Raw genomic sequence first — 26371 nt, 5'->3', positions numbered from 1 at the left:
CTGACACCTTTCTATCAGAGGTGGCATTGACTTTGTCAGCAATTTTAGCTGCAGTAGCTCCTCTATTGGACCGGACCAAATTGGCTTTCCCTGTGCATTAGTGAGCCTTGGCCGCCTATATCCTATTGGACCAGTTTGGTGCTGACTTCTGCAGGGAGATGCAATGATTGAGAAGTCTATCCATCACAATCCCTGTTAAAGTTGCTCAAATCCTGACATTTTTTCTGCTTCCTGCATGTAAAGTTCACTCCCTGCCTAAATGAACCCACCTGCTGCCAGCTGGCACGGTGCTTTCTAGTCTGTGGCTTATATTTATAGAAACTTTTTCCTCAAATTAGCTTAGATATTCTGCAGATAGTCTGTTTATGTGTCCCCAAATAACTGCAAATCCTCCAAACCTCCCCGAGCTGGGAACGCCTTTCAGGGGTCCTGAGGTTGGAAATGACTTGTCACAGAGAGACATCGTGAGCCAGAGAGAGAGTGAGAGAGAACAGGTGCACAAGATGATTAAAGAGGAGAGGTGATGATGAACTGAGTCAGCACAGGTGTGCACACACACACACACACACACACACACACACACACACACACACACACACGACACAAATCTGTCATTTCATGTTAGATACAAAGAGAGGAAACGACCAAACATCTCCTCTTCCTCCTCTGCTACTGCCGCCTCATCATAACACACTCACTCACGTGCACACGCACGTGCACAGTAAGAGATTGTAGCTTTATGAGCTTCGTCCATAAAGGAGATATCGGGCTATCTAAGAAATGTGACACCAAATCTTACAGAGAACAGACACACACACACAAGTAGTCTGAGGCTCAGTTGGACTTTTTGTCCTCTGAATAGATGAAGAGAGACAGGAGGCACCCACACATGCTGCAGAAACACACAAAACACACACTAAATAACGTGCATTACACTCACAGAGGCACACACACACTAATATACACCCTTTTAGCACAAACACATCACAAATGCAGCATAGCAGAGTGAGGAAAATGCTGGACCATAATGCACTGCCTGAGGTCTCCAATTCTGTCCGAGGGACCCTCTTATTGCCTGAGTGTGTGTCTGAGTGTGTTTGCTATGTCCATTTCAAGGCTAATGTTAACAGAAAGGGAGAGACAAGGAGGGAGGGTGAGTTAGTGTGGGCTAAATGTTCACAAATCTGAATACCAACCTGATGTTTGACAAGAATCGCTGTTATAACACGTGAAATTCAGCCAGGAAAGTCACTTTAACACCATGCGATCGCACAGTTTTTACATTTTCTCCTGGTGGTGCAATAATAATTCAACTTTCAAGACTTAACTTCAGGAATTAAAAGGTAAGTTGTGATTTCTGCGCGTTTCTTTGATGAAAAGGGAACCGAACAACTGAAGGAAGGAAAAAGATTAGCTGACTTTTCTCTTTATAGCCCAACTCGGAAATCCGATTCTGTCAGGAGTTATTGAACGCAGCATTTCACCAAAACAACTATATTTACGCAAATTCAAATATCGGAACAACTTAATTTGACACAAAAGCAACAGTTCTTAAGATGAGCCTCATAAAAACTAAAGAAAACACAGAAAAATGGAGTGAAGCTAATATTTGACAAAGGAATTACGATTTAAACAGGAAGAGTTTCTCTGACTTTACTTCTACATCAGCACCAGTGTGAGCTCTCAGGTTCTATACAGCATCTCTATCATACAGTAATGATGGGTAACGGAGTGTAATTTGTGTCCAAAGTTACATTTAGTAGAAGCACAAAGCTCTTCTATTGATCTCTCACAGGGGAGCGTTGGAGCATCAGCTCACATTAAACTGCTCGTTATAAACAGGGCTACACAGACATGGTGGTAAAGGGAGCTGTAGTACTGTTTTGCTGTGGTGTTTTGACCAAAACGCATCACAAACATTATATCAAGACCCAGAAAAATGTGTCACGGTGTGAAAAGAGGGCAGAATATGTTTCCTTTAACGTGCTTTCTGAAGATCTTCTGCTCCTAATATCTTCTGTATCAATAATTCTCAAACTGTGGAGCCTTAAAAGTTATCCTATGCTAACCTATGTACCGATGACCCGGATCAACTGTTTTATGTAAATCCAGGTAAATGCCAGACCTCTTTGTCCTGATAACAGTCAGAGATCAGCATATGTTTCTCTTTATTTATTAAATGTATTAAAAAGGAAAAAACAACTCTTCCAAACCATATACCAACCAATATAAAGACACAGGTCTTCTCTGCTGTGCAGTTACGCAGGTGCAGCGCTTTGATCACTGCATTTAGAAATAAAACACTGACATCTCATGTAATAGTTGAATTTCTGACCTGAGAACACAAAGAGACCAGCTGACAGACCCACGGTTGTTAGAAGTCAACCAAAGGCGGACAGCAGCTGACTCACGAACACCTGAGCCTGTTTTCATCAGACGCAGGTGTGTGTGTTTGAACTAGAAAGCCACAAAGAACTGTTCCCCACCTCCTCCCTCTGGCCATCGTCCTCTTCCTCCTCCTCTTCCTCGGAGCCCTCGCCTTGCTCCTCCTCCTCCTCCTCCTCTTCCTCCTCCTCCTCCGGGAACTCCACGTCCGACTCTCCGGGGGCGATGGGGACGCTGATCGTCAGATTTGGGTTCGTCATGTAACTGTCGTCCTCTGGCACCACGTACTTCTCCACGTGACGGCCTGAGATGAAGAAGCAGCAAAGATTAGCTAAAGCCAGCCGGCTAATTGGGTTGTGAGGGAACCAAATAATCTGATTTCTAACAGTGGAGATCTTCAAATTTCAGAATTCATATCCAACAGCCCTCCATGGTTAGGATTAACTGTAATATAGAAAGTTTTTATTCTGTGATTTTTATTTACTGCCGAACACATAAAAGTTTTCCCTGTTCCTCCCAAACCTCAGATTTCCGAGGGTCCTTGAAAGCCCCACCTGCTGACCGGCTGAGTTGTGGATGAAAATCCACTGATTTTAATAAGCAAAGCAGGTAAAATCAGCGCAAAGCAGAAATATCAACACTGAGGCAACTATAAGACTGATAGAAAGCTATAAAGCTTATTGATCATCTACTGATCGATATCTTACAGACAGTATCACTCTTTCTTCCACGGATAAAGGTCCCGACAATCAAGTTCAGTGAGACTTTGGGCACAAACTGATACTTTCATCAACATATTCACTCATTTTGCTGCTGCAGTTTCAAATGAGTGAGCAGCTGTGCTTCATCTTTGGTGCATTCTCTCTCACACTGTGAGTCCAGATGCAAGGATTTGAAAATATACCAAAATATATCAGCCTTAGCTTCTGATTGACACCTGTCTGGACCTGTAGGAGCTCCCATGTCCCTCTGCCTGAGTACACTGAGTCAGCTGTGAACTGAGCTTGATGAGGACCAATGCACCAACGCATTAGCCTCATTAGCATTAGCCTTATTAGCATTAGCCTCATTAGCATTAGCCTTATTAGCATTAGCCTCATTAGCATTACCAGGGGCTCACACCAAAAGCGTTGTGAGCGACCACACAGCCGCTCACGACGCTCACAACCCGCCGCTTGTATTTCTTCTGCCGCCGGAAGCGGCCAGAGAAGCCGGAAGCGGCCAAAGGGGCGGGGCTTATATGTATAGCAACTAGCATATATAAAATAATCCATCCATACATCGGTTCCCTCTTTCACCATGGATCGTACTCTGGGCCTTCTTTGTGTTTCTTTGTGTTTGCGCTCTGCCGTTTTCCGCTTTTTTTCACCTTTTTTCCGCCTTCGGAATCCAGATCGGCCCTAATTGGCTGTCGTTGCGTCGCGTCACTGCTCATTTGCATAAAGTTGAGCCTTTCTCAACTCTTGAAGCTCACACCGCCGGCCGCTCATCGACGCCAGCTTACATTGAAAATGAATGGCAGCTGGCCGCTCACGACGCCTTTGGTGTGAGCCCCCTGTTAGCCTCATTAGCATTAGCCTTATTAGCATTAGCCTCATTAGCGTTAGCCTCAATAGCGTTAGCCTCATTAGCATTAGCCGTATTAGCACTTAAAAACATTCTGACTTTGTGGAGAAAAGAGTTAGAGTGTTAGCTTTCAGAACTCTATAGTTCCCGAACAGCTCTCAGTTTACTTTAGACATGCTATGGATCGGCGTTTTAGGACAGTTTAGCACCAAAAAGTTGCGTTGGTCTGATTCTCAGCAGAGATTTTCCTCTGTGATTGTGTTCATCAATAATTTCATTCATCAGCTGCAACCTTTGAGTAGCGTGTGTGTGGAGACAGCTGTTTTTTCTTAACAACGACACAGCACCTTCAGAACACCTTTAAGATGAACTGAAACAGGATACTGAAGGGTGCAACGTTGCGTTTTCAGCTACGAAAACACGGATATACTTTGAAATGGTCGTGTTAAAGTGTTACCGATGACGGCTCCATTGGCCTCAGTGTGTACGGTACTCAGGCGTTTCAGCTTCATCATGGCTTTGGCCTCCTTCCGTTTCTGGCGCCGGCGCTTCAGATTGCCGTTGAAGATATCCACGACCTGCATCGCACACAGAAACGCAGCATGAGACACTTCCTCTTACCTGGAAGGCTCTTCAGCAGCATCAGCACAGATCGGTACCTGTCTGCGGCACCAGGCCAGGCCTCTGGTGATCCTGTGGATGGCGATCTGCAGGTTGTTCATCTCGCCATCGTCGTCTGGAGCTGACAGGTTGTCAGAGCTGAAACTGCTCAGCAGCAGAGCCAGGAAGAGGTTCAACAGCTGGAGACACAAGGAGGCAAAAACATCAGCCGATTTGGTCATTATTCACACAAAACCCTGAGCAGACACCAGAGGAGGATAATAAGCAGGTATTTTTAACAATGGCTCAAAATCTAATTTTATAGGATTAACATTAATCCAGTTTATCCTGTGGAGACCATCAATGTGTTTTACATCCGTTTACTGTCTAAATGTTTCATAAAAGAGTGAAAATGTACAGCAAAATCACAGAAATTTACCCTGTTGGGGCCTCGAGTAACGGTTTAAAAACACCCGGGCAATTAAACCTCACCCCGATTCACAGCCTCAGAGTGGCACTGATACAAGATGAAAAATTATAGAAAATTAAGTGGATCACCGAGTTTGAAGGAGTCGATGCCCCGGAAGCATTGATTGTGGTTGAGTTGAGATTCTGGGGTTCAGCTATGGCTCTGAAGTGTGTGAAGAGTCAAAAATATCTGCAGCACCGCTTCAACGATGGAACACAACGCAGCACCGCTTCAACGATGGAACACAACGCAGCACCGCTTCAACAATCTAACACAACGCGGCACCGCTTCAACGATGGAACACAACGCGGCACCGCTTCAACGATCTAACACAACGCAGCACCGCTTCAACGATCTAACACACCGCAGCACCGCTTCAACGATCTAACACAACGCAGCACCGCTTCAACGATGGAACACAACGCAGCACCGCTTCAACGATCTAACACAACGCTGCACCGCTTCAACGATCTAACACAACGCGGCACCACTTCAACGATCTAACACAACGCGGCACCACTTCAACGATGGAACACAACGCCGCACCGCTTCAACAATCTAACACACCGCAGCACCGCTTCAACGATCTAACACACCGCAGCACCGCTTCAACGATCTAACACAACGCGGCTCCGCTTCAACGATCTGACACAACGTGGCACCGCTTCAACGATCTAACACAACGCGGCTCCGCTTCAACGATCTGACACAACGTGGCACCGCTTCAACGATCTAACACAACGCAGCACCGCTTCAACGATCTAACACAACGCGGCACCGCTTCAACGATCTAACACAACGCTGCACCGCTTCAACGATCTAACACAACGCTGCACCGCTTTAACGATCTAACACAACGCGGCACCGCTTCAACGATCTAACACAACGCGGCACCGCTTCAACGATCTAACACAACGCTGCACCGCTTCAACGATCTAACACAACGCGGCACCGCTTCAACGATCTAACACATCGCGGCACCGCTTCAACGATCTAACACAACGCTGCACCGCTTCAACGATCTAACACAACGCGGCACCGCTTCAACGATCTAACACATCGCGGCACCGCCTCAACGATCTAACACAACGCGGCACCGCTTCAACGATCTAACACAACGCTGCACCGCTTCAACGATCTAACACAACGCGGCACCGCTTCAACAATCTAACACAACGCGGCACCGCTTCAACGATCTAACACACCGCAGCACCGCTTCAACGATCTAACACAACGCGGCACCGCTTCAACGATCTAACACAACGCGGCACCGCTTCAACGATCTAACACAACGCAGCACCGCTTCAACGATCTAACACAACGCGGCACCGCTTCAACGATCTAACACAACGCGGCACCGCTTCAACGATCTGACACAACGCCGCACCGCTTCAACGATGGAACACAACGCAGCACCGCTTCAACGATCTAACACACCGCAGCACCGCTTCAACGATCTAACACAACGCGGCACCGCTTCAACGATCTAACACAACGCGGCACCGCTTCAACGATCTAACACAACGCGGCACCGCTTCAACGATCTAACACAACGCGGCACCGCTTCAACGATCTGACACAACGCGGCACCGCTTCAACGATCTAACACAACGCGGCACCGCTCCAACGATCTAACACAACGCGGCACCGCTCCAACGATCTAACACAACGCGGCACCGCTTCAACGATCTAACACATCGCGGCACCGCTTCAACAATCTAACACAACGCGGCACCGCTTCAACAATCTAACACAACGCGGCACCGCTTCAACGATCTAACACAACGCGGCACCACTTCAACGATCTAACACAACGCGGCACCACTTTAACGATCTAACACAACGCTGCACCGCTTTAACGATCTAACACAACGCGGCACCGCTTCAACGATCTAACACAACGCTGCACCGCTTCAACGATCTAACACAACGCGGCACCGCTTCAACGATCTAACACAACGCTGCACCGCTTCAACGATCTAACACAACGCTGCACCGCTTCAACGATCTAACACAACGCGGCACCGCCTCAACGATCTAACACAACGCAGCACCGCTTCAACGATCTAACACAACGCGGCACCGCTTCAACGATCTAACACAACGCGGCATCGCTTCAACGATCTAACACAACGCCACACCTCTTCAACGATCTAACAACGCGGCACCGCTTCAACGATCTAACACAACGCAGCACCGCTTCAACGATCTAACACAACGCGGCACCGCTTCAACGATCTAACACAACGCGGCACCGCTTCAACGATCTGACACAACGCCGCACCGCTTCAACGATGGAACACAACGCAGCACCGCTTCAACGATCTAACACACCGCAGCACCGCTTCAACGATCTAACACAACGCGGCACCGCTTCAACGATCTAACACAACGCGGCACCGCTTCAACGATCTAACACAACGCGGCACCGCTTCAACGATCTGACACAACGCGGCACCGCTTCAACGATCTAACACAACGCGGCACCGCTCCAACGATCTAACACAACGCGGCACCGCTCCAACGATCTAACACAACGCGGCACCGCTTCAACGATCTAACACATCGCGGCACCGCTTCAACAATCTAACACAACGCGGCACCGCTTCAACAATCTAACACAACGCGGCACCGCTTCAACGATCTAACACAACGCTGCACCGCTTTAACGATCTAACACAACGCGGCACCACTTTAACGATCTAACACAACGCTGCACCGCTTTAACGATCTAACACAACGCGGCACCGCTTCAACGATCTAACACAACGCTGCACCGCTTCAACGATCTAACACAACGCGGCACCGCTTCAACGATCTAACACAACGCTGCACCGCTTTAACGATCTAACACAACGCGGCACCGCTTCAACGATCTAACACAACGCTGCACCGCTTCAACGATCTAACACAACGCGGCACCGCTTCAACGATCTAACACAACGCTGCACCGCCTCAACGATCTAACACAACGCAGCACCGCTTCAACGATCTAACACAACGCGGCACCGCTTCAACGATCTAACACAACGCGGCACCGCTTCAACGATCTGACACAACGCGGCACCGCTTCAACGATCTAACACAACGCGGCACCGCTCCAACGATCTAACACAACGCGGCACCGCTCCAACGATCTAACACAACGCGGCACCGCTTCAACGATCTAACACAACGCGGCACCGCTTCAACGATCTAACACAACGCTGCACCGCTTCAACGATCTAACACAACGCGGCACCGCTTCAACGATCTAACACAACACTGCACCGCTTCAACGATCTAACACAACGCTGCACCGCTTCAACGATCTAACACAACGCGGCACCGCCTCAACGATCTAACACAACGCAGCACCGCTTCAACGATCTAACACAACGCGGCACCGCTTCAACGATCTAACACAACGCGGCACCACTTCAACGATCTAACACAACGCGGCACCACTTTAACGATCTAACACAACGCTGCACCGCTTTAACGATCTAACACAACGCGGCACCGCTTCAACGATCTAACACAACGCTGCACCGCTTCAACGATCTAACACAACGCGGCACCGCTTCAACGATCTAACACAACACTGCACCGCTTCAACGATCTAACACAACGCTGCACCGCTTCAACGATCTAACACAACGCGGCACCGCCTCAACGATCTAACACAACGCAGCACCGCTTCAACGATCTAACACAACGCGGCACCGCTTCAACGATCTAACACAACGCGGCACCGCTTCAACGATCTAACACAACGCGGCACCGCTTCAACGATCTAACACAACGCGGCACCGCTTCAACGATCTAACACAACGCGGCACCGCTTCAATGATCTAACACAACGCGGCACCGCTTCAACGATCTAACACAACGCGGCACCGCTTCAACGATCTAACACAACGCGGCACCGCTTCAACGATCTAACACAACGCGGCCCTTCGGGTGTCACAGGGAGAACACCGTTAACCCTTCCTCCAGCGTTCGGTGCCTCTTGTTACGCATTCTTTGGTTAACGCAGCACACACTCTCCCACACACACGCACACACACACACGCACACACACACACACACACACACGCACACACACACACACACACCCACACACACACACGCACACACACACACACTGTGGGACAGTTTCAGAGCAGGGTGATTATTCAGTGTGCTGAATTATGCCTGAGGCTGCTGATAACTGATCACTAAATCGGAGCGTTGCTCTCAGCCAGATTGGCTCGTTTTCAACCACAGCTGAGTGTGAGGCTGGGGTACGTCAGGCGGATCGGGTGGCGGCTTCCTGCGTTTGTCTTCTGGTTACAGCCAGAGGTTTGATTCCAGCTCAGAGGACCTTCGGCAGGACTTCAGCAGGAGAAAGTGATGCTCTTTGTCTTTTCGGCTTTGATATTCAGGCAGTTTTTCTATCTTTTCTCTGGTAAAACACACATTTGTGCCTCTCATACACACAGATCCATCTCATGCACACACACCCTGCAGGCTGCATGTCCCACAGCTGGGTGGTTGTTATGCAACAATCTGACTGGATTCAGCAGCTTCCCAGTTTCTGGTTGTGTAACTGAGAACCAGGCTAGTGTGTCAGTATCTGACATCAGGAAACAAACTCTGACCTGTGTGTGTTTTTAACTTACTGAAGCTGCAAAGACATCCGTTTGTTGACACACTTCCATAGTTATATTTCACAATGATCTCAGACTGCCTCATTAATAAAGAAATGTGCCATAATTCACCAAAACAGAAATAAACCTGCTTTATGTGCGTTTTTTTTCTCATTTTCCAGGTAAATTTAGTTCTAATCTGATGCAAACAGACAGTTTATATGTAGTTTTTTTATAGTATTCATAAAACGTATCACTACGTGTCTCTAAACTTCTTCTATATTCTGTTAATGAACTGAAACTGCTGAATATATCTAAAGTTCCTAACATAAACTATTCCACAAGCATATAAAGAGATTTCTGTTCAAATATAGATTAAAAATATCTATTCAAATAGATCTTTAAGCAAACAAACTAAGCCTAAATGATAAAGCAGCTGTGGGTGACATACAAGGAAGTTAAATACAAAAAGTCTAAAAGTCTTATATTTCAAATTCCTATGAAATTGGCCAGTGAAGGCAGTGAAAATAACATTTCCTGGAGTTATCTCAGGCTTATTTTCCCTGTATGACAGAGTCGGTGCAGGCTCTGATGACCCTGAACCATCCTTTCGGCATTTGTATATCATTGCATTAAGTTTGTCTGTGTCAGGATCCACAGAACCGCTGTGTTCCTTCATGTAAAGTGTCTTAAAGATGGCTTTTGGTTGTGTGGATTTAAGTCTTTCAGCACCAAACAACTGCTATTAAAGAGGAAAGATTAACGCCCATACTTAAGATGAGCCGGCATCTGTTTTTGTGTGGAGAACACTCATTAGTTTGGAGTCTGTTTTTACTTCTCCCCACACAGAAAAGTCCACAAGGACATTCAAGGCAACATGTGAACAGGAAGGTTGCGACTGGCAAAGTGATTTATTTAACCCGTCTTACATGTAAAAACACCCACAAATCTTTCTGTTTTGCAGAAACTGCTGAGAGGGGAGAGTCGTGCGCAGGTTTGTGAAGCTGAGAGGGCTTCGGTGATGAATAGCTGTTCATCGAGCCCCTCGAGAGACGAGGGGAGTCGGCTCGGTTTAATCAGCGATGCATCACTGTGTGCAACATCATCAATATTTCCAACCAATTCAGACCTTATTAAATGACCCAAAATCAACGTCTTTATTCGGCTTTGAATTTTAGCTTGAATATTAGAGCCTTTAACGCTGTTCTGTTGATATAAAACGTACATTTTTAGCGTGTTTCCGAGCTTTAACTGTCCTGCAGTCACACACCAACATAAGTAGGGATTTGTTCATGTAAATAAGTGGAAACACAACGTTTATGTCAATGTTTACTGCACCTGACCCGGTTAGACGGAACCTATTTGTAATCTCACTTGAACAAATATAGCATAAATATCCATTTGTGTGTGTATTGATCTCAGCTGGTGTTGTGTGTGCTGCTGGTCGGTGTTTGGCTGTCAAACGCACCGGTTCACCGGCCCGATTCGCTGGCATCTGATGAGCTGTGGGCCGGAATCAAACTCCAATAGATCAATGGTGTTGATTGGTTAACATGGCAACGTGTCCCTTTGGCTCGTCCAGTGACCTTCCTGCTTTCCAGCGGTCGATGACAGAAAAGTGCCTACATCAGTTTTACCAGTTTATTCATTTAAACTCCTCATACATAAGGAAAGGGGCGTGTTTCATTCTGTTTCTGACCACCTGGGGGCAGTAGAAACAACCTGCAAGTTTCATAGATTGAAGCTGTTTATATCAGCTGACACACAGCAGCATGACCACGAATCCTCCTGTTTGCATCCTGTTTTTATCCTCCACCAACTGTGTTTATCTGCTCTAAAAGCTCCTAAATACTTCACCGCTTCATCTCCAACAGCGAAGGATCCCATCAGGCCAAAACCTTCACATGTTTGCTTATAAAACGTGACACTTCAGACGTGAATGGCTGAAACTAGAATGTTTAAAATGGATCAGAACCAGATCATTTTTAACTGATAATCAGCTGATCATTGCCTTGCTTGTGGGTTTATGAAGTTCCTAACTGAAAAGATGACCATTTATTAAAGGAGGGAGTCCCACACAGAGGATATCAGACTTATTGGAATACTAATAATCCTAATAATCCAAAACAGACAGGCAGGAGAACGAGTTTGATGGGTGGTGCAAAGGCAATGTGAGAAAAGATTAAACAAGTTAACAGAACACATCTTAACGTGGCAAAGAAGAAAGATGACCAGAGGATAAGATGGCAGGAGAGCATCTTAACAACTGCAGGGATGATGTCTGAGAGCGCAGGAAACACGTCAGGAATGATAATTCATGTCAATTCTCCCGAGAACGTGGAGAATTCAGCAGGTTGGGGTCCGTGGAACAGAGGCCTAATGTGCAACTTGGCATGCAGTGAAAAGGTAAAGTTTAAAGTAAAGAAGGGATTTACAGCAGAGCTGAATATGTGAGGGTTAAAAGCTACTCACTCAGCTGGACTGAGACGTCCATCTCTGCTTGTTTTTTCCACCACTTCTAGTCAGATACAGTCAAGCTTCCAGATAAATTCAACACTTCTTTATCGACGTGACCGCTACTTACAAGTGGAAAATTGGGAAAATGGCACAATGCAAAGGTTGCTGCAGAAAGCCTGGTGCCCTCCGGCTCAGATCAGCGGATGATCGGCAGCCTGAGCAGCTGCTTATTGATCCGTCTCCGCCGCTGTGGCTGCAACGGGCCGAACCACAGCTCAGGGAAGTCCTGCTTTTTGTTAGCCTTTCATACCTGCCTCAGTTTAACGTTCTTCTTGTTTTGAACTGCAGAAACACGTAGAAAGTTCATGTGTAAACAAAGTGTGTTTAACCCTGAACTGAAGAGGAACCGAATCTAAATTAACTTCTTCACATCTGACCGGTGCTGATCCGGTTCCAGCAGGACCACCAAACTGGAGAAAAGCCCTGATGTTCTGGGTGGGAAACCCCTCTAAAAACCAGCTTAACACACAGACGATGTGTGAGACGGACAGTGAGAGAGAAGAGAAAGAGTGTGTCCGTGTAAGAGCTGCAGATGTGTTTCTGGTTGGTGACAAAAAGAACCATCTGTGTGTCTGTTACTGGGTGTGTGTGTCAATTTCCGGAGCTTAGGACCACCTGATCCCCCCGATTCTCCTCGTTTAACTTGTTAAGCGGATCATACCAATTAGCTCAGTGACGTGTCCACACACACACATGCAGTGAAACGAGGAAGGCCAAAGCACAGCTGAGCCTCGGGTCGACTTCTGCAGATTATCAATGGAAATCAGACTAACTTTGTTTTCATATTCAGTCATAATGCGGCTTCTTTTTCTCATAAAACAGTGATTTTCTTCTTTATTAGCTGTATCAGACCTATAATGACACCTCAAATCCTTCAGAATTCCTCAGTAAACAAAGGAAAACAGCCCTTGACTGTCTTTGTTTTTAGTCCTCCTTCCATCTCTCTCTAAACCAGCTCAGAAAGGAAATCTGTGATCCATCCAAGTTTAAGTTTAGTTTAAAGTTATTCTAAATGTTTTAATTCTCTTTATGAAGGGAGCAAAACATACTTTAGGGCCCCGATACTTTATTAACATTCTTTACAATAAGAATAATTATAATAATACAACTTAAAATGTTGGAGCAGCTTTGGTCATATTGTGTCTCCATCTTCTTGAGATTTTTAGGTAAAAACATTAAATATTTTTGAGGGATTTCAGCTGCTAATTCTGGAGCTTTTTAACACAAAAAAAATGGAGAATTTAATTCAATTTCTCCGTCTCACACGGAGCAATATTAAAAACAAACGTGTGAGATAGAAGAAAACAGAAGGCCGTGAACTTTAACACCGGGTTGCCGTGGCAACGGGGCAGATATTTACACTAGAGGAGCGGAGTGAGCTCTAAGAAATGCTCGGCATCAGACCGAAGATCCAGATGTGCTGAACAGGAGATGAGAGAAAGGAGGAGGAAGTTCAAACCACTTCCTCCTTTGATCATCATAAGGAATGTGACAAATAACGCAGACAAGGATGCAAAGAGGATGTCAATCAAAGCATTATGTGTTTTCTTCTGGATGAAGGAGCCGATTCTGAGCTTTGATGCTGCTCTAACTGTCTGTCAGTCAGACTGCAGACAGAGCAGTGAAAGCACATGTTAACAGAAGCTTTAATCAATCAAAAAGGAGCGTCTCTGGTCTCCAGATGTTGAACTCTGAGTTTCCATCAGAGGTCACCTGATGGCGAGCTTAGAGTCCCGATCTGTGGATCTTTACTACATATCTCCACCTCTCTGCCTCGTCTTCTGTCTCTTAAATAAATAAAAGCAACAAAAACAAGTCTAAAACATCTGGTACGAAGCACATCTGCATCCTGCACTCAGCCTGATTCAAAGCCACAAGCAGTCCTGTGGGTCAGTACAGTCAAAGGTGTGAAATCTGTCCCTGAACTGCACAGCAAACAGGGAAATTTCATGTTTCCAGAGTAAAAAATGACCCCTACAGCAAACCCTGAGCTCTGAATCAGAGAAAGGTTCATCTCAGGCAAACGAGGAGAGACCTGGAAGCAGCTGCTGTCCTGGAAACAGCCGAGCATCACCACACACACACCTGAGAATCCACAGGGGTGATGAATGAGCTGTAACATGTCCTGCTTTTGGTGCTTCTCCTCGCCACGACAAACCCCCGCCAGCAAAGCCCCCTGGGAAAACGATTTGCAACGTGAGAGATGCGAGGGAGAGACCCCGGAAACCAATGGAGGGCGGAGAGAGAAAGAAAGTGAGCGAGGAAGAGGAGGGGAAACGTCTAGACAGGAGGAGAAGAGCCTGTTCGTCTGCGGAAAATGTAAAACAGAGAAGAAGAAGTTTCCCTCTTTGATGAGGAGGAACTTCCTGGGATGATGGATGATCCGAATCAAAGAATCTCAACATGTGGAAGCACCTATTTAACACATATTTAGTCTGATTTCTTCTATGATGTGAGGAGGTCTTGAAGCTGTTTCTCATCTTTATATGAAGGCAGGATCAAGCTTATGAAGCAGAGGAGGCGTCTTAAAGGTGAATGATCAGAAGCACCTGAAGAAGAGTCGTCTGCCAATCGGAAGGTTGTTGGTTCGCTTCCCTGGACCACAAGTCAAAGTGTTATACGCCTGCTGTCCAAGCATGTGGCAACACTGGCGGTTAGATCTCAGCCCCCCCCGCCGGCCGGGAATGGATGCATGAGTCGGCCACGATGAACGTGCTTAACAGCAGGCGTATTCAAACCTGACCGGGGGCTCACAACCCGCCGCTTCTACTTCTTCTTCTGCCGCCGGAAAGGGCCAAAGGGGCGGGGCTTATATGTATAGCAACTAGCAGATATATATATAATAATCCATCGGTTCCCTCTTTCACCATGGATCATACTCTGGGCCTTCTTTGTGTTTCTTTGTGTTTGCGCTCTGCCCTTTTCTGCCTTTTTTCCGCCTTTTTTCCACCTTTTTCCGCCTTTTTTCCACCTTTTTCCCACCTTTTTTCCGCCTTTTTTCCGCCTTTTTTCCACCTTTTTTCCGCCTTTTTTCCACCTTTTTTTCACATTTTTTCTGCCTTTTTTCCGCCTTTTTTCCGCCTTTTTTCCACCTTTTTCCCACCTTTTTTCCGCCTTTTTTCCACCTTTTTTCCACCTTTTTTCCACCTTCAGAACCCAGATCGGCCCTAATTGGCTGTCTACAGTCTCTTACAGGAAGTAAGCGGACGCACTCCGATCAACGGTAAACACGGTGGATAGAAGAGGCTCGCTGAGCATTTGGAAGATCAGGACATCGTAGATGGTTCCAAGCATCATGTGGCAACACTGGCGGTTAGATCTCAGCCCCCCCCGCCGGCCACCTGCAGAATGCAGCTTGTGTAACGTTAATTTCTGAGGATGCGTGAGTCGGCCACGATGAACGTGCTTAACAGCAGGCGTATTTCCAACCTGACCGGGGGCTCACAACCCGCCGCTTCTACTTCTTCTGCCGCCGGAAGCCGCCAAAGGGGCGGGGCTTATATGTATAGCAACTAGCAGATATATATATAATAATCCATCAGTTCCCTCTTTCACCATGGATCGTACTCTGGGCCTTCTTTGTGTTTCTTTGTGTTTTCTGCCGTTTTCCGCTTTTTTCCACCTTTTTCTCGCCTTCAGAATCCAGATCGGCCCTAATTGGCTGTCGTCGCGTAGCGTCACTGCTCATTTGCATAAAGTTGAGCCTTTCTCAACTCTTGAAGCTCACACCGCCGGCCGCTCATCGACGGCAGCTTACATTGAAAATGACATAACAGCTGAATGAAAGCTTGAGTCTATGTTCCTTTTTAAATCTGTCTGCATGTGTTTGTACATTATTCCACTGAACCCCTGTTAAACCAGTGTTTTCTTTTATTAGCATTAGCATTATTAGCATTCCACTGAAACTGAAACACAGGCTACAGGAGGTAGATCAGGATTACTGTTCGGCTTGTTAACGTAAAGTTCACATGCGGCTGAACAAAGAAAAGAGGCATCAGGTTGAAAAGAGGATGGGATGAAAATGGAGAGGCTCACAGGTGGATGTAGGAGTCCAGAATGAATAAAAAAGGGAGATGCTGGGAGTGGCTGGGCCAGTTACACTGTACTTTTTCACTTGCTCACGCTGCTTTTGGTGTGAGCCCCCGGTCAGGGTTTGTTTTGGTGATATTTTGGGACCTTAGTTGCCTCCCAGCTTCCTGATTTCAGGTGTTCACTTTATTTGTTTCCTTTGGTTGGTTCAGCTCTGTTTGGGCTTTATTCCCTGTGCAGTTCCTCCTGCATCTGCTCACCGGAGCATTGATTTCTACATTTACTTGTTCACTTTTGCATGCCTTAGCAGCCAGGACACCTTACTCAGCCGACCTCTTTAATGCTCAAACCTCAGCGAGAGACCTGCACCCTCAGCCAACAAGCTGCTCCTGGCTGTGCCAAGAACCAGGCCAAAAACAAAAGGTAATTGGGCTTTTGCAGCAGCTGCTCCTACATAGTGGAACAGCTTACCTCGTGATATGAAGTCTGCTCCCACTGTTGAGCAATTTAAATCATTTCTGGACCAATTCTTTCCCTCTCTGGCTTCCTTTCGAGTTGAGCAATTTTACCCTCCCAGCAGATTTGACTCTTATCTTATCTGTGAAGCTCTTTCATCAACCTCATCTGTTTTTAATGACTTTTAATGGGCCTAATCCATGAAAAACCTGATGTAACTACAATAAGTTCGTATAAAAAAGCAGATGTTTCCTCCATTAGGATCCATTCATCTCCAAAACATGCGAGTCATCAGTCAAACTGCTGGTTTGTGGCTCTTTGAGCAGCCCTGATAAGCAGATTAAAGCCAGCGAATGTATATATATGATGAGTTAATAAGGTGAGAGGAAGTAAAGGAGCAGGAGAGTCGTGGCAGGTGTGCTGCGGCTGAAGCGCTGGCTCAGCGAAACACATTCAGCCGCTCGTTTGTCATAAAGAGAAACGGCAAACTAAACATCTGCTCACCTGCTTCTCTCTGTGCACACTGGAGGTGTTGGACTTCCAGGAGGAAGCAGAACAAAGGTGTCGCCGCACTGATTCTGGAGAAAAACAAACATGTTCTGCTTGTGGGGAACAAACAGGAAGGGTTGTTGTTTTTAGGCGTCCATCATGTGGAGGCGTGGCGTTACACGCCGTCACAGGGCGACACCCCCGGTGTGTGCGTGAGATAAGCGCCAACTCCCCACCTCGGTCTCTATCTGCCGGTGAAAGCTCATCACACTCAGCCACAGAAACAGACTCTGTTTGAGTTTTCATCCAATAAGAATCGATTATCTGCGTTGCTGTACATCTGCAAACAGCTGCTCATCCCTCTTACCCCAGTGCATTCTGGGTGTTACATCACGGGCCTCACTGTCACGGCAACCAGGTCTCACATCCTCCATGGTAACTGTCTCCGTGACGAAGGAGAAGTTTTCCTCTGAGCTTTCTGTTCTTCTTCACATGCGTTGAATCATTCTTTCCTGATTCCCGTCTTTATTCCTTTTTATTTCCTCTCTTTTTGTCCCACACTCTTACTTTACTCTTTACTTTTCCTCCCTCGACCTTCTTCCTCCTTCATTCCCATCCATACATCCTCTCATCCCTCCTTTCCTCAGCCCTGTCTTCCTGTTTTATTCATCCTTCATGATCTTTCCATATTCCTCCCTTTTATTCTCTTCCTCCATCTCCCTCTTTTGATCTCTCTGTCAGTTTAACTCTTCCTTCCTCCATCACTCCTTCCATCTCTCACTCTCTTTTCCAGGTTATTTCCTCACTTTGTATCCCTACAACAGAGACTTTCTTTCTCTTTTCTTCCATTATTCTGTATTTTTCTTCCTCTTTTGTTCTTATTTTAACATCCCTAAAATCTTCTCTCATTTCCTTTATTTTGTTCTTTTCATTTTTTTATTTCCTCATATTTTTCCTCTTTTGATCCCTTCTTCTTCTCTCCTTTAATTCCTTTTCTTTCATCCAAATATTATTCTATCCTTTTGGTTTCTATTCTTTCTTCTGTCTCTAACCATTTCTTCCTTTATTCCTTCTTTCTTTTTCAATCCCTTTTATTTCTCTGGCTCCTCTTTTCCTGCTCTTTCTTTCTTTCTTTCTTTCTCCATCCTTTCATCTCTCTTCTATACTTCTTTCTTATTCTGTTTCTTTTCCTCCTTTCTATGTTTCTCTTACGGTCGTCCTTCATCTTTCCTTTTTGTCCTTTCTTTCTTTCCAAGACATCCTTTAGTTTTTCCTTCTGTCATCTTTCATTTTATTCTCGTTATTCTTCCTTAAATGTTCTTATTTTCCTTCTGTTTCACACCTCTTTCTTTCTTCCTCCCATCATTCTGTATTTAATTACTCTTCTTCCTTGTCTTTTTCCTCTCCCTGTCTCCTTCTCTCCAGCTCTTCCTGGCTTCCATCTCTCTTTTGTTCCTTTCTTCATTTCTCTTTCTTCTTTCTCTCATGCGTTTGATCTTCTTGATGTTTTTTCCTTTTTCCGTATCACCCTCTTCCTGTTTCTTTTCTTCCCTCCATCTCTTCTTCTTCTTTGCTTATAACTTTTCTTCCTTCTCTCCATCTTTTCCTCCCTTGTCATCAGTCCTCAGTTACCTTTTCTTTCCCTCTTCCACCCTTCTTCCCCCCTTTCTTTAACTCCTTCCCTTGTTTTCCTTATTTCCTTCCATTATTGCACATCTCATCATTTCTTCCTTCCCTGCTGTTCCGTACTCTAACGTCCTTCCATCCCACCTCCACCCTTCGCTCTTTCTGTTACAGGATGTGACATTTGACATCGAGTAACAAAAAACCAAACACACACAGGTGAAAGCATTCATGCACAAATGCCTCCACACACACACCAGCTGAGCTGAGCACAATGAGGCCATTTCTAAAGGGATAAATCACATGAATTGGAAAGGTTTGGTCATCATGACACACACACTGCATGTTGTTGTATTTTCACTCGGTCGGGTCAGCACATCCCTCTGCAGGGGGAGATACAATTCCTGCTACAGACGAGAGAAGAATAAGATGCTGTTGACTGCATGTGTGTGTGTGTGTGAGGAGGCTGTCTGGCATATCAAGCTCGTTATTAAATATCCATGAGACCATTAAGCTAAATAGATGAGTGGGACTCCATTATTGCTGCACACACACACACAGACACACACTTCATGATCCACTGCCTGGTGAATATGAGAACACACTTCAGTGTGTATTAATAACAACAGAGATGAGGAAGAGGAGGCAGTGAAAGAGGTGCATTCCAGCCCTTCTTTCTGCCGTTGTTGCTCAGTAATTATCTCGTTTTCTTTCCCGTGAAACTTCACTTTCTAATCATGTTAGATTTGGTGACGTGTGCCGTAAGACTTTCCTGCTGTAAAACCTTCACATGTTGCTTTATTCAACAATTAATGATGAATTATGTTGTTTATTCCTTCATAGTTTGAAAACTCAGACTTTTTACCCGACACAAAACGCTTCCCTCCACCCCTGAGCTCAGGTAGGCTAGCTGTTGCTAATGCTAACTCTCCACTGTTGCTGACCTTATGATGCAGCCTTGAAGCCATTATTCAGGACGATCTACTGGAGGAAATGCAGCGTTCAGCGAGTGCAGGATGTGAAAAGAATCAGATAAAAATAAGCAAGGCTCCACAGGTCCAGCTCCACCGCCCAGGAAGGATTCAGCTGGTTTTAATCTGCAGCTAAATGGATCGACATCCTATACATGATCAGCACCAGAATTTAAAGGCTCCCTCCTCATCTCCATTAACTTCTTTCATGTTTCTTAATTATCTTGGCTGCTCCACATTCTTGTGTTCTTTTAAAGTCTCCCCCTTTTCCTTCTTTCATGTTTTTGTTTACATCCCCGCTGTCCCTCCTCCTCATCGAGGATTCGCCTGAGGAAACAGACGAGAAGGACCTGACAATCTGAATATTCCTGTCCCCAAGCTGTGAAGCTGTGGTCTGTGTGTGCATGTGTCGCCTATCAGATAAGATGGACTTTCTCTTCTCAAGTTACTGCCACCTGCCTGATCTGAATCTCTGGTTAGAACACACACGTGCACGCTCGTGCACGCTCGTGCACGGGCAGTGATGGATTGACTGATGTGTTTAGAGGTGCAGACGTGATGTGTTCCTGCTGCAGGGGGCAGGTAAAAGGAGACGGTGTGTGAGTGTTTGTGTCTGAGGGGGTTTCAGCGTAAGATGAGACGACAGATAGAAATCAGAAGAAAGGAAATCTTTCTGCTCCTCCTTTCAGGGGCGAGCTGAGCGGCTCCTGCTCTGCCGAGTGTGTCTGAGGCAGATTACAGCTGTTCTACACGAGGAAAACACCACGAGCTGCTCCGGCTTCCAGAGACGACGGGCCGAGGGAGAAGAAATGAACACTTCTTAAACCCCAGCTGGTCCAGGCGGATGGCCACCCTTCCTGGTTCTGGTTCTGCCAGAGGTTTCTTCCTGGTTCTGGTTCTGCCAGAGGTTTCTTCCTGGTTCTGGTTTTGCCAGAGGTTTCTTCCTGGTTCTGGTTCTGCCAGAGGTTTCTTCCTGGTTCTGGTTCTGCCAGAGGTTTCTTCCTGGTTCTGGTTCTGCCAGAGGTTTCTTCCTGTTAAAGGGAGTCGTTCCTTTCCACAGTCCCTCAGGCTCAGGACGGGAGATTGGACTGAAGACAAGTTTCGGTCCAATCTGTTGGTTTAGCTCGGATATTATTTTTGAATTGGCTCCATATGAATTAATTGGATTATGATTACAATGAATTGAATTCCAATTGGCTTGAATTGGTCTATATTACTTAAGTGCCTTGAGATGACGATTGTTGTAATCTGGCGCTTTATAAATAAAACTGAATTGAATTGAATTGAACACGCTGATCATCACGGGTGATCAATACAACTATCTACAACTGTCTGAGTTAGAGGATGAAGACACTTCCTGTGTGCAAATACAAACTCTGACCTTTGAGTCCCCATTAAATCAAATTCAGTGTTTTAGAGTTTTTAGAGAGAGAGAGATTTCTGCAAATTTATTTCCTCTTCGGCTGTCGGATGTAACGTCATAGAAACAGACCTCTGTGTGAACCGTGCACGTGCACAGCCGTCCTCATGCATGTAAAGTCATGCTGAAGAGGCCACAAAACCGGTCAGACCGGAAACCAAAGTGATAAACTGCTGAATCTCAGCCCCCAGACGCTCCAGGTCAGTTTCAGGCCTGAAAAAGGTCAGTCTAATTACTGAGGTTCACAAACTTCTCCAGTTTTTACTTTGCTCTAAGGCACTAAAGCAAAGATCTGCGATCTGTTGCCTGGATGCAGAAGTGTATCCAACACAACAAAGCAAACTAAAAGGGGTGTACTGTCCCTTTAACTCACCACAGAAAGAAAAGAAAGAACCACAAATACTCGGTTATTCATGAATTAAACGAACCGTTTCATTTTCTGATGTGACGAAATGAAAGCAGCGAGATGTACATGAAAATAACAAAGTGTGGAAAAGAAAGAGCTGAGCTTCACATGCAGAGTCAGACAGAAATGTCAGGAGGTCAAAGAGGAGGACAGAAGAAGAGAGGAGGTCAGTAGGTCAACGTTTCTTCCCCAAGGAGCTGCATAAAACAGGCTGTTCCTCTGAGCCGGCATCCTCACCCAGCAGATAAACATCTCATACAGGAGAAATCCACAGATTCTAAGTTACAAAGAGGTTTCAGTTCACTAGAAGACAGCCGCCGGCGTACATCAGGCTGACCAAAGAGCTTCTGATCCAACCCAGGAGGGTGAAACCAGGCCGCCACACTAAATAAATCAGCCAAACACTGACCGAACAGCAGAGGAGGAGCTACAGTTAACTCACCACCAGGTTTCCAATGACCATGACCAGCATGAAGACCAGGATGCAGAGCGGCTGCCCGGCGACCTCCATGCAGTCCCACATGGTCTCTATCCACTCGCCGCACAGCACCCTGAAGACGATGAGGAAGGAGTGGAAGAAGTCCTTCATGTGCCAGCGAGGAAGCGTGCAGTCCTTCGAGATCTTACACACACAGTCCTGAAGAAATCAGGGAAGGAACGGGTCAGCAAACAGTTACACGAGAGCGTGAGCGTGAGCGTGACATCACAGGCGTCACCTGGTAGTTCTTCCCAAACAGCTGCATGCCCACCACAGCAAAGATGAAGACGATGATGGCGAGCACGAGCGTCAGGTTGCCGAGGGCGCCCATAGAGTTCCCGATGATCTTGATCAGGGTGTTGAGAGTTGGCCATGAGCGAGCCAGCTTGAACACGCGAAGCTGCCATGAAAACAGAGAGAAACGGGGGTTAATAAGTTAAGATGGCTGCGGTGAGAAGCCGTGCACAAAGACACCATCAGAAGCCAACAAAAATGTCAAGAAGCCGACCATCAGAACCATGAACTCTCCAGTCCAGCCCTGTTTTGCATGCTTTCTTTCGCCGGAGTCAAATGAACGGGTCGCCTCAGCCTTCTGCAGGGCTTAAAGACCCGACCCGTTCATTTGAATCCGGCGTGCTGGAGCAGGGAAGAAAACATGCAGGGCCTCGAGGGCACTGCTCCAGTCCAACAGCCATGTTTACTGAGCACTGCTTTGGAAGTGTCTGACAGTAAAATATACGTCAGAATAGCTGCCCAGTCACGGTGTGACCTCATCCAAGTGTCGTATGACTCATCAGACTCAGTTCAGCAGCCAGAAAAGATATAATGATAGATTTTTCTGAATTGGTTCCCTTCAGAGATGCTGCCAACATCCTTCTCTGCAGGAGGAAGCAGGAATGGTCACCTGTCAGGGCACAACTCAACAGCCTCGTGCCTTCTAACCGCGGACTGTGAATGCACCTGCTGACACTCGGCTTATACCCGGACCAACACCTGTGAACGCGTCGTTTTATGGATCTAGGAGCTGTGTCACCGTGTCTTCTGATTGGATTAAATTAAGTTGGTGCTGAGTCTTTAAAAGAATCGAGTCACGTTCAGATTTAAGGATCATTTTTTATTTATTTCAAGCTGTTTTGCCATTGAAACGGGATCAAGCATCAAAGAGTCCGCTGTAACTTTATCACACAGACTTGACCTCCTGAGTATCACCTTAAAGGGTGCAAAGCTCCCTGTAAACACCAGAGATGCAGCGGTAAAATACTGAAACACCCTGATGGACCGCGGCCTTCGGTTCTGCAGCTCATGTCCAGGCAGGTGAAAAGCCCCCCCCCCCCCTCAGGCTGTAGCTGGAGGTGCGTTCAAAGCTCGCACACAGAAGCAGAAAAAAGAAAACAAAGAGGCGTGGCCAGGACGAGCGAAGGAGTTGAGAGCAGCGGCGACTCGCCATCGGGACATTTCCCGGTGGCCTGGCCGCCAAACTGGCCCCCCCTCGGCGATGGTCTCTGGTCTGCACGGCTGGGCGAACAGTCGAAGTAATTTAGCACGCAGTGAGAGGGCGGCGTTTGTGTGCTGCGACTAATGGTGCGTTCAAGTTGTACACGAATGTCGGGATTTCAGAGCTCCGAGTCAAAATCTTAATTTTACCATTTGAAAGTTGTGTTTAGTAACTGTTAACTTGAAAGAAATGTGTTAAATTATTCAGTACAAAAAGTGAAAGTGGTATGTTTACGGTTTCTGCTGACAAGCAAAATAAAGAGAGAATTCTGGGAGAAAAATTGTTCTCTTTATGCACAAAAACACGAACGGAAACTGAACCGAAACCAAACCGAAACCGTGGCCCACAAAGGTACGGACTGCCGTTGCACCCCTAAAGAATAACCACACAAACCTCCTCCTGTCGAACAGAACTCCTGCTCCAATCAGACTTTAACTTTCTGCTGCAGTAAAGTCCAGAACTGACACGACTCCTGAAGCATCAGGATACTTTGAGGACCTTCAAAGGTTTAGAAAACAGCAACAGCAGCTTTCAGTTTTACGTATCTCATGAAAAGATGAGACCATTTATACTGAGTCACGGATGTTATTCAGGAGGTCAGCGTGGCCCCGGGGGGGGGGGGCATTAATGTATATCACATCCATAGAAACATAACACTGACTGAGCAGCGCAGAAGGAGGTTTATGTTGCTTTTGTTTCTCTTATTTCTTATTCAAACGGATCAGTCGATATAATCAACGAGCAAAAGTTAGAAAAAAAGTGTAAAAATCAAGAGAAAGGAAGCTGAAGCACGGAGTGAAGGAAAGAATCAAGCGTCAGTGTGTTTATCAGCGTGTGTTTGCCTCTGGTGGAGCCCGACGACGTCCAGAGTGACACTCAGAGAGATCGACACCGACAGATGAAGACGGGCTGCGAGGATTTTCTGGGTCGTCGTCGGCCGCCTCCGCTCTCGTCTGGTTCTCCTCGTTTTGTCGCTGCTGCGAAGTTAACCGCAGCTGAACCTTCGGGGTGAGTGACATCGCTCATCATCGGCCTATCAGCACGAGCCATGTGACACACCGTGATGAACGCTGCCACCTCATTGGTGCTTCGGCTGTCTGTCAGCGAGCTGCCGTCAGCAGAATAGAACGTTTTTATCCTTTTATTACACACAAATGCTCTCATTTTGGTTCCTTTTTGATGGAGTTTCCCTGTGATTTATGCTCTCTGATATAAAAGCTGAAGCAAACAGCAACACTGTGAGCAGAAAGTCCCTGATAAGCACTCAGCAGAGTGAGGAAACCAGTTATTTACCAGTCTGAAGGAGCGCAACACGCTCAGCCCCTCCACGTCAGACAGGCCGAGCTCCATGAGGCTGAGGCAGACGATGATGCTGTCAAAGATGTTCCAGCCTGTCTGGAAGTAGTAGTATGGATCCAGAGCGATGATCTTCAACACCATCTCTGCTGTGAAGATCCCGGAGAACACCTGGCGCACAAAGACAAGCCCAGAGGTGTGAACAGACTGCAGATCACACATCAGCATGCGGCTGCAGAGTGTTTTACATAGATTACTATAGTACAGATTAGTTGGAAATACCCACTTATCATTATTATTTATTTACTGGATTTTCCTGGAAGGACATATCTGAACTTAACTCTGAGCTATGAAGCATTCAGGCAGAAAAAAGGCTCCAAACTCAAGGGATGAACCAGTGTTGTGTCGACACAGAACAGACAACTTAGCAAAGAAGCCATTTTAAACTGGATCTTTAGGCACTTTGTCACAAAGACACATCATTTGTTCCCATTTCTTTAGCTGCATCTATGAAAAACAGCAAAGAAAACACAGTTTGACAGACAGAAAATAGGATTTCTGCAGCAACAAGGTGATTCCCAAAGAGCTATTAGCTGAAAACTTGGCATATCTCAGCATGGTGTGCAGTGTGTCCTTAAAACATTTGAGGAAACTGGACAAGTGGAGGACAAAAGAAGAAGTGTCAGGCCTAAAAAACTATCTACAGCAGATCTACTTCTTTCATCTCATTCATCTCACGTTTTCTGGGGGAAACCCTGATCACGGTCGGGTTAGTTTCCTCTTCATGTCCCTTCTTCACCAAATTTGACCACTTTTTCCAGCTTTTTAGCCAAAGCTAACCGGGCAACAAAAGCAGCAGATTATAGTAATACAATCCTCACAAGATGGCCGCCCAGCCCGCAACCTGCCATGACTCATCTGCAAAATCTAATATTTCAAACTGTAAAGTAGGAAGAAAACATTCCATGTTTCCCGTCAACTAATAAAAACTGTTATGCTAACAGCTTCGGGGTCAGATGTGGGATGAAACCCACTCTTAAGAATTTAGTTCTTTAGTTCTTATTGATTAAAAGCAACAAAAACAAGAAAGTCCAATCAAATCAGGCGCAGAATATATCACAAGGTGGGACACTGGTCAGATTTAAAGTTGAATAATGAACATTAGCATCAAGAGGACGTGTTGTTTTATGTGTTAAAACAGAGCGGGAACACCTGAAGGCTCTGCTTCCAGAGACAGACAAATCCCCCTAACATACAGACACATTGAAATGTGTGCAAATACCTCAGGAAACAAACATAAGAAGTGGACACTTACAGGTAGGGACAGACACAGTCAGGTAAGGACACACACTCAAACCCACCAAGATACAAGAGCTAAATGAAGGGCAGAGTCCGCCAAAGGGTAGGACATTTCAGACTGGGTTAGGTTCACACGCACACATGCACACACGTGTCACCTCCTATAACTCCAGCTGAAGTGCACAAGTTCTTTAAAAGCCAACAGGAGTTCAGCTGCTGCAGCACACTGACCCGCTACGCTAGCATTAGCGCACGCTTGGGT

General features: G+C 46.2%; 1 protein-coding gene across 1 annotated transcript in view; it reads right to left on the bottom strand.

Annotated features, from left to right (window-relative positions):
• Nucleotides 1–26371, bottom strand: part of LOC140284372 (sodium channel protein type 5 subunit alpha-like) — a 175578-nt gene that overhangs the window by 52226 nt on the left and 96981 nt on the right. Inside the window, exons 16-21 of the mRNA XM_072378248.1 lie at nucleotides 24808–24981; nucleotides 22258–22419; nucleotides 21984–22178; nucleotides 4611–4751; nucleotides 4409–4529; nucleotides 2487–2689 (exon numbers count right to left, since the gene is read on the bottom strand). Coding sequence (XP_072234349.1) covers nucleotides 2487–2689; nucleotides 4409–4529; nucleotides 4611–4751; nucleotides 21984–22178; nucleotides 22258–22419; nucleotides 24808–24981 — 996 coding nt within the window. The remainder of the gene's footprint in view (nucleotides 1–2486; nucleotides 2690–4408; nucleotides 4530–4610; nucleotides 4752–21983; nucleotides 22179–22257; nucleotides 22420–24807; nucleotides 24982–26371) is intronic.

This window comes from Leuresthes tenuis, unplaced genomic scaffold (genome assembly GCF_036924035.1).
Source record: "Leuresthes tenuis unplaced genomic scaffold, fLeuTen1.0.hap1 SCAF_24, whole genome shotgun sequence".
Lineage (NCBI taxonomy): Eukaryota > Metazoa > Chordata > Actinopteri > Atheriniformes > Atherinopsidae > Leuresthes > Leuresthes tenuis.
Note: the sequence above shows the minus strand (reverse complement) of the source record. Positions and strands in the feature narration are given on the sequence as shown.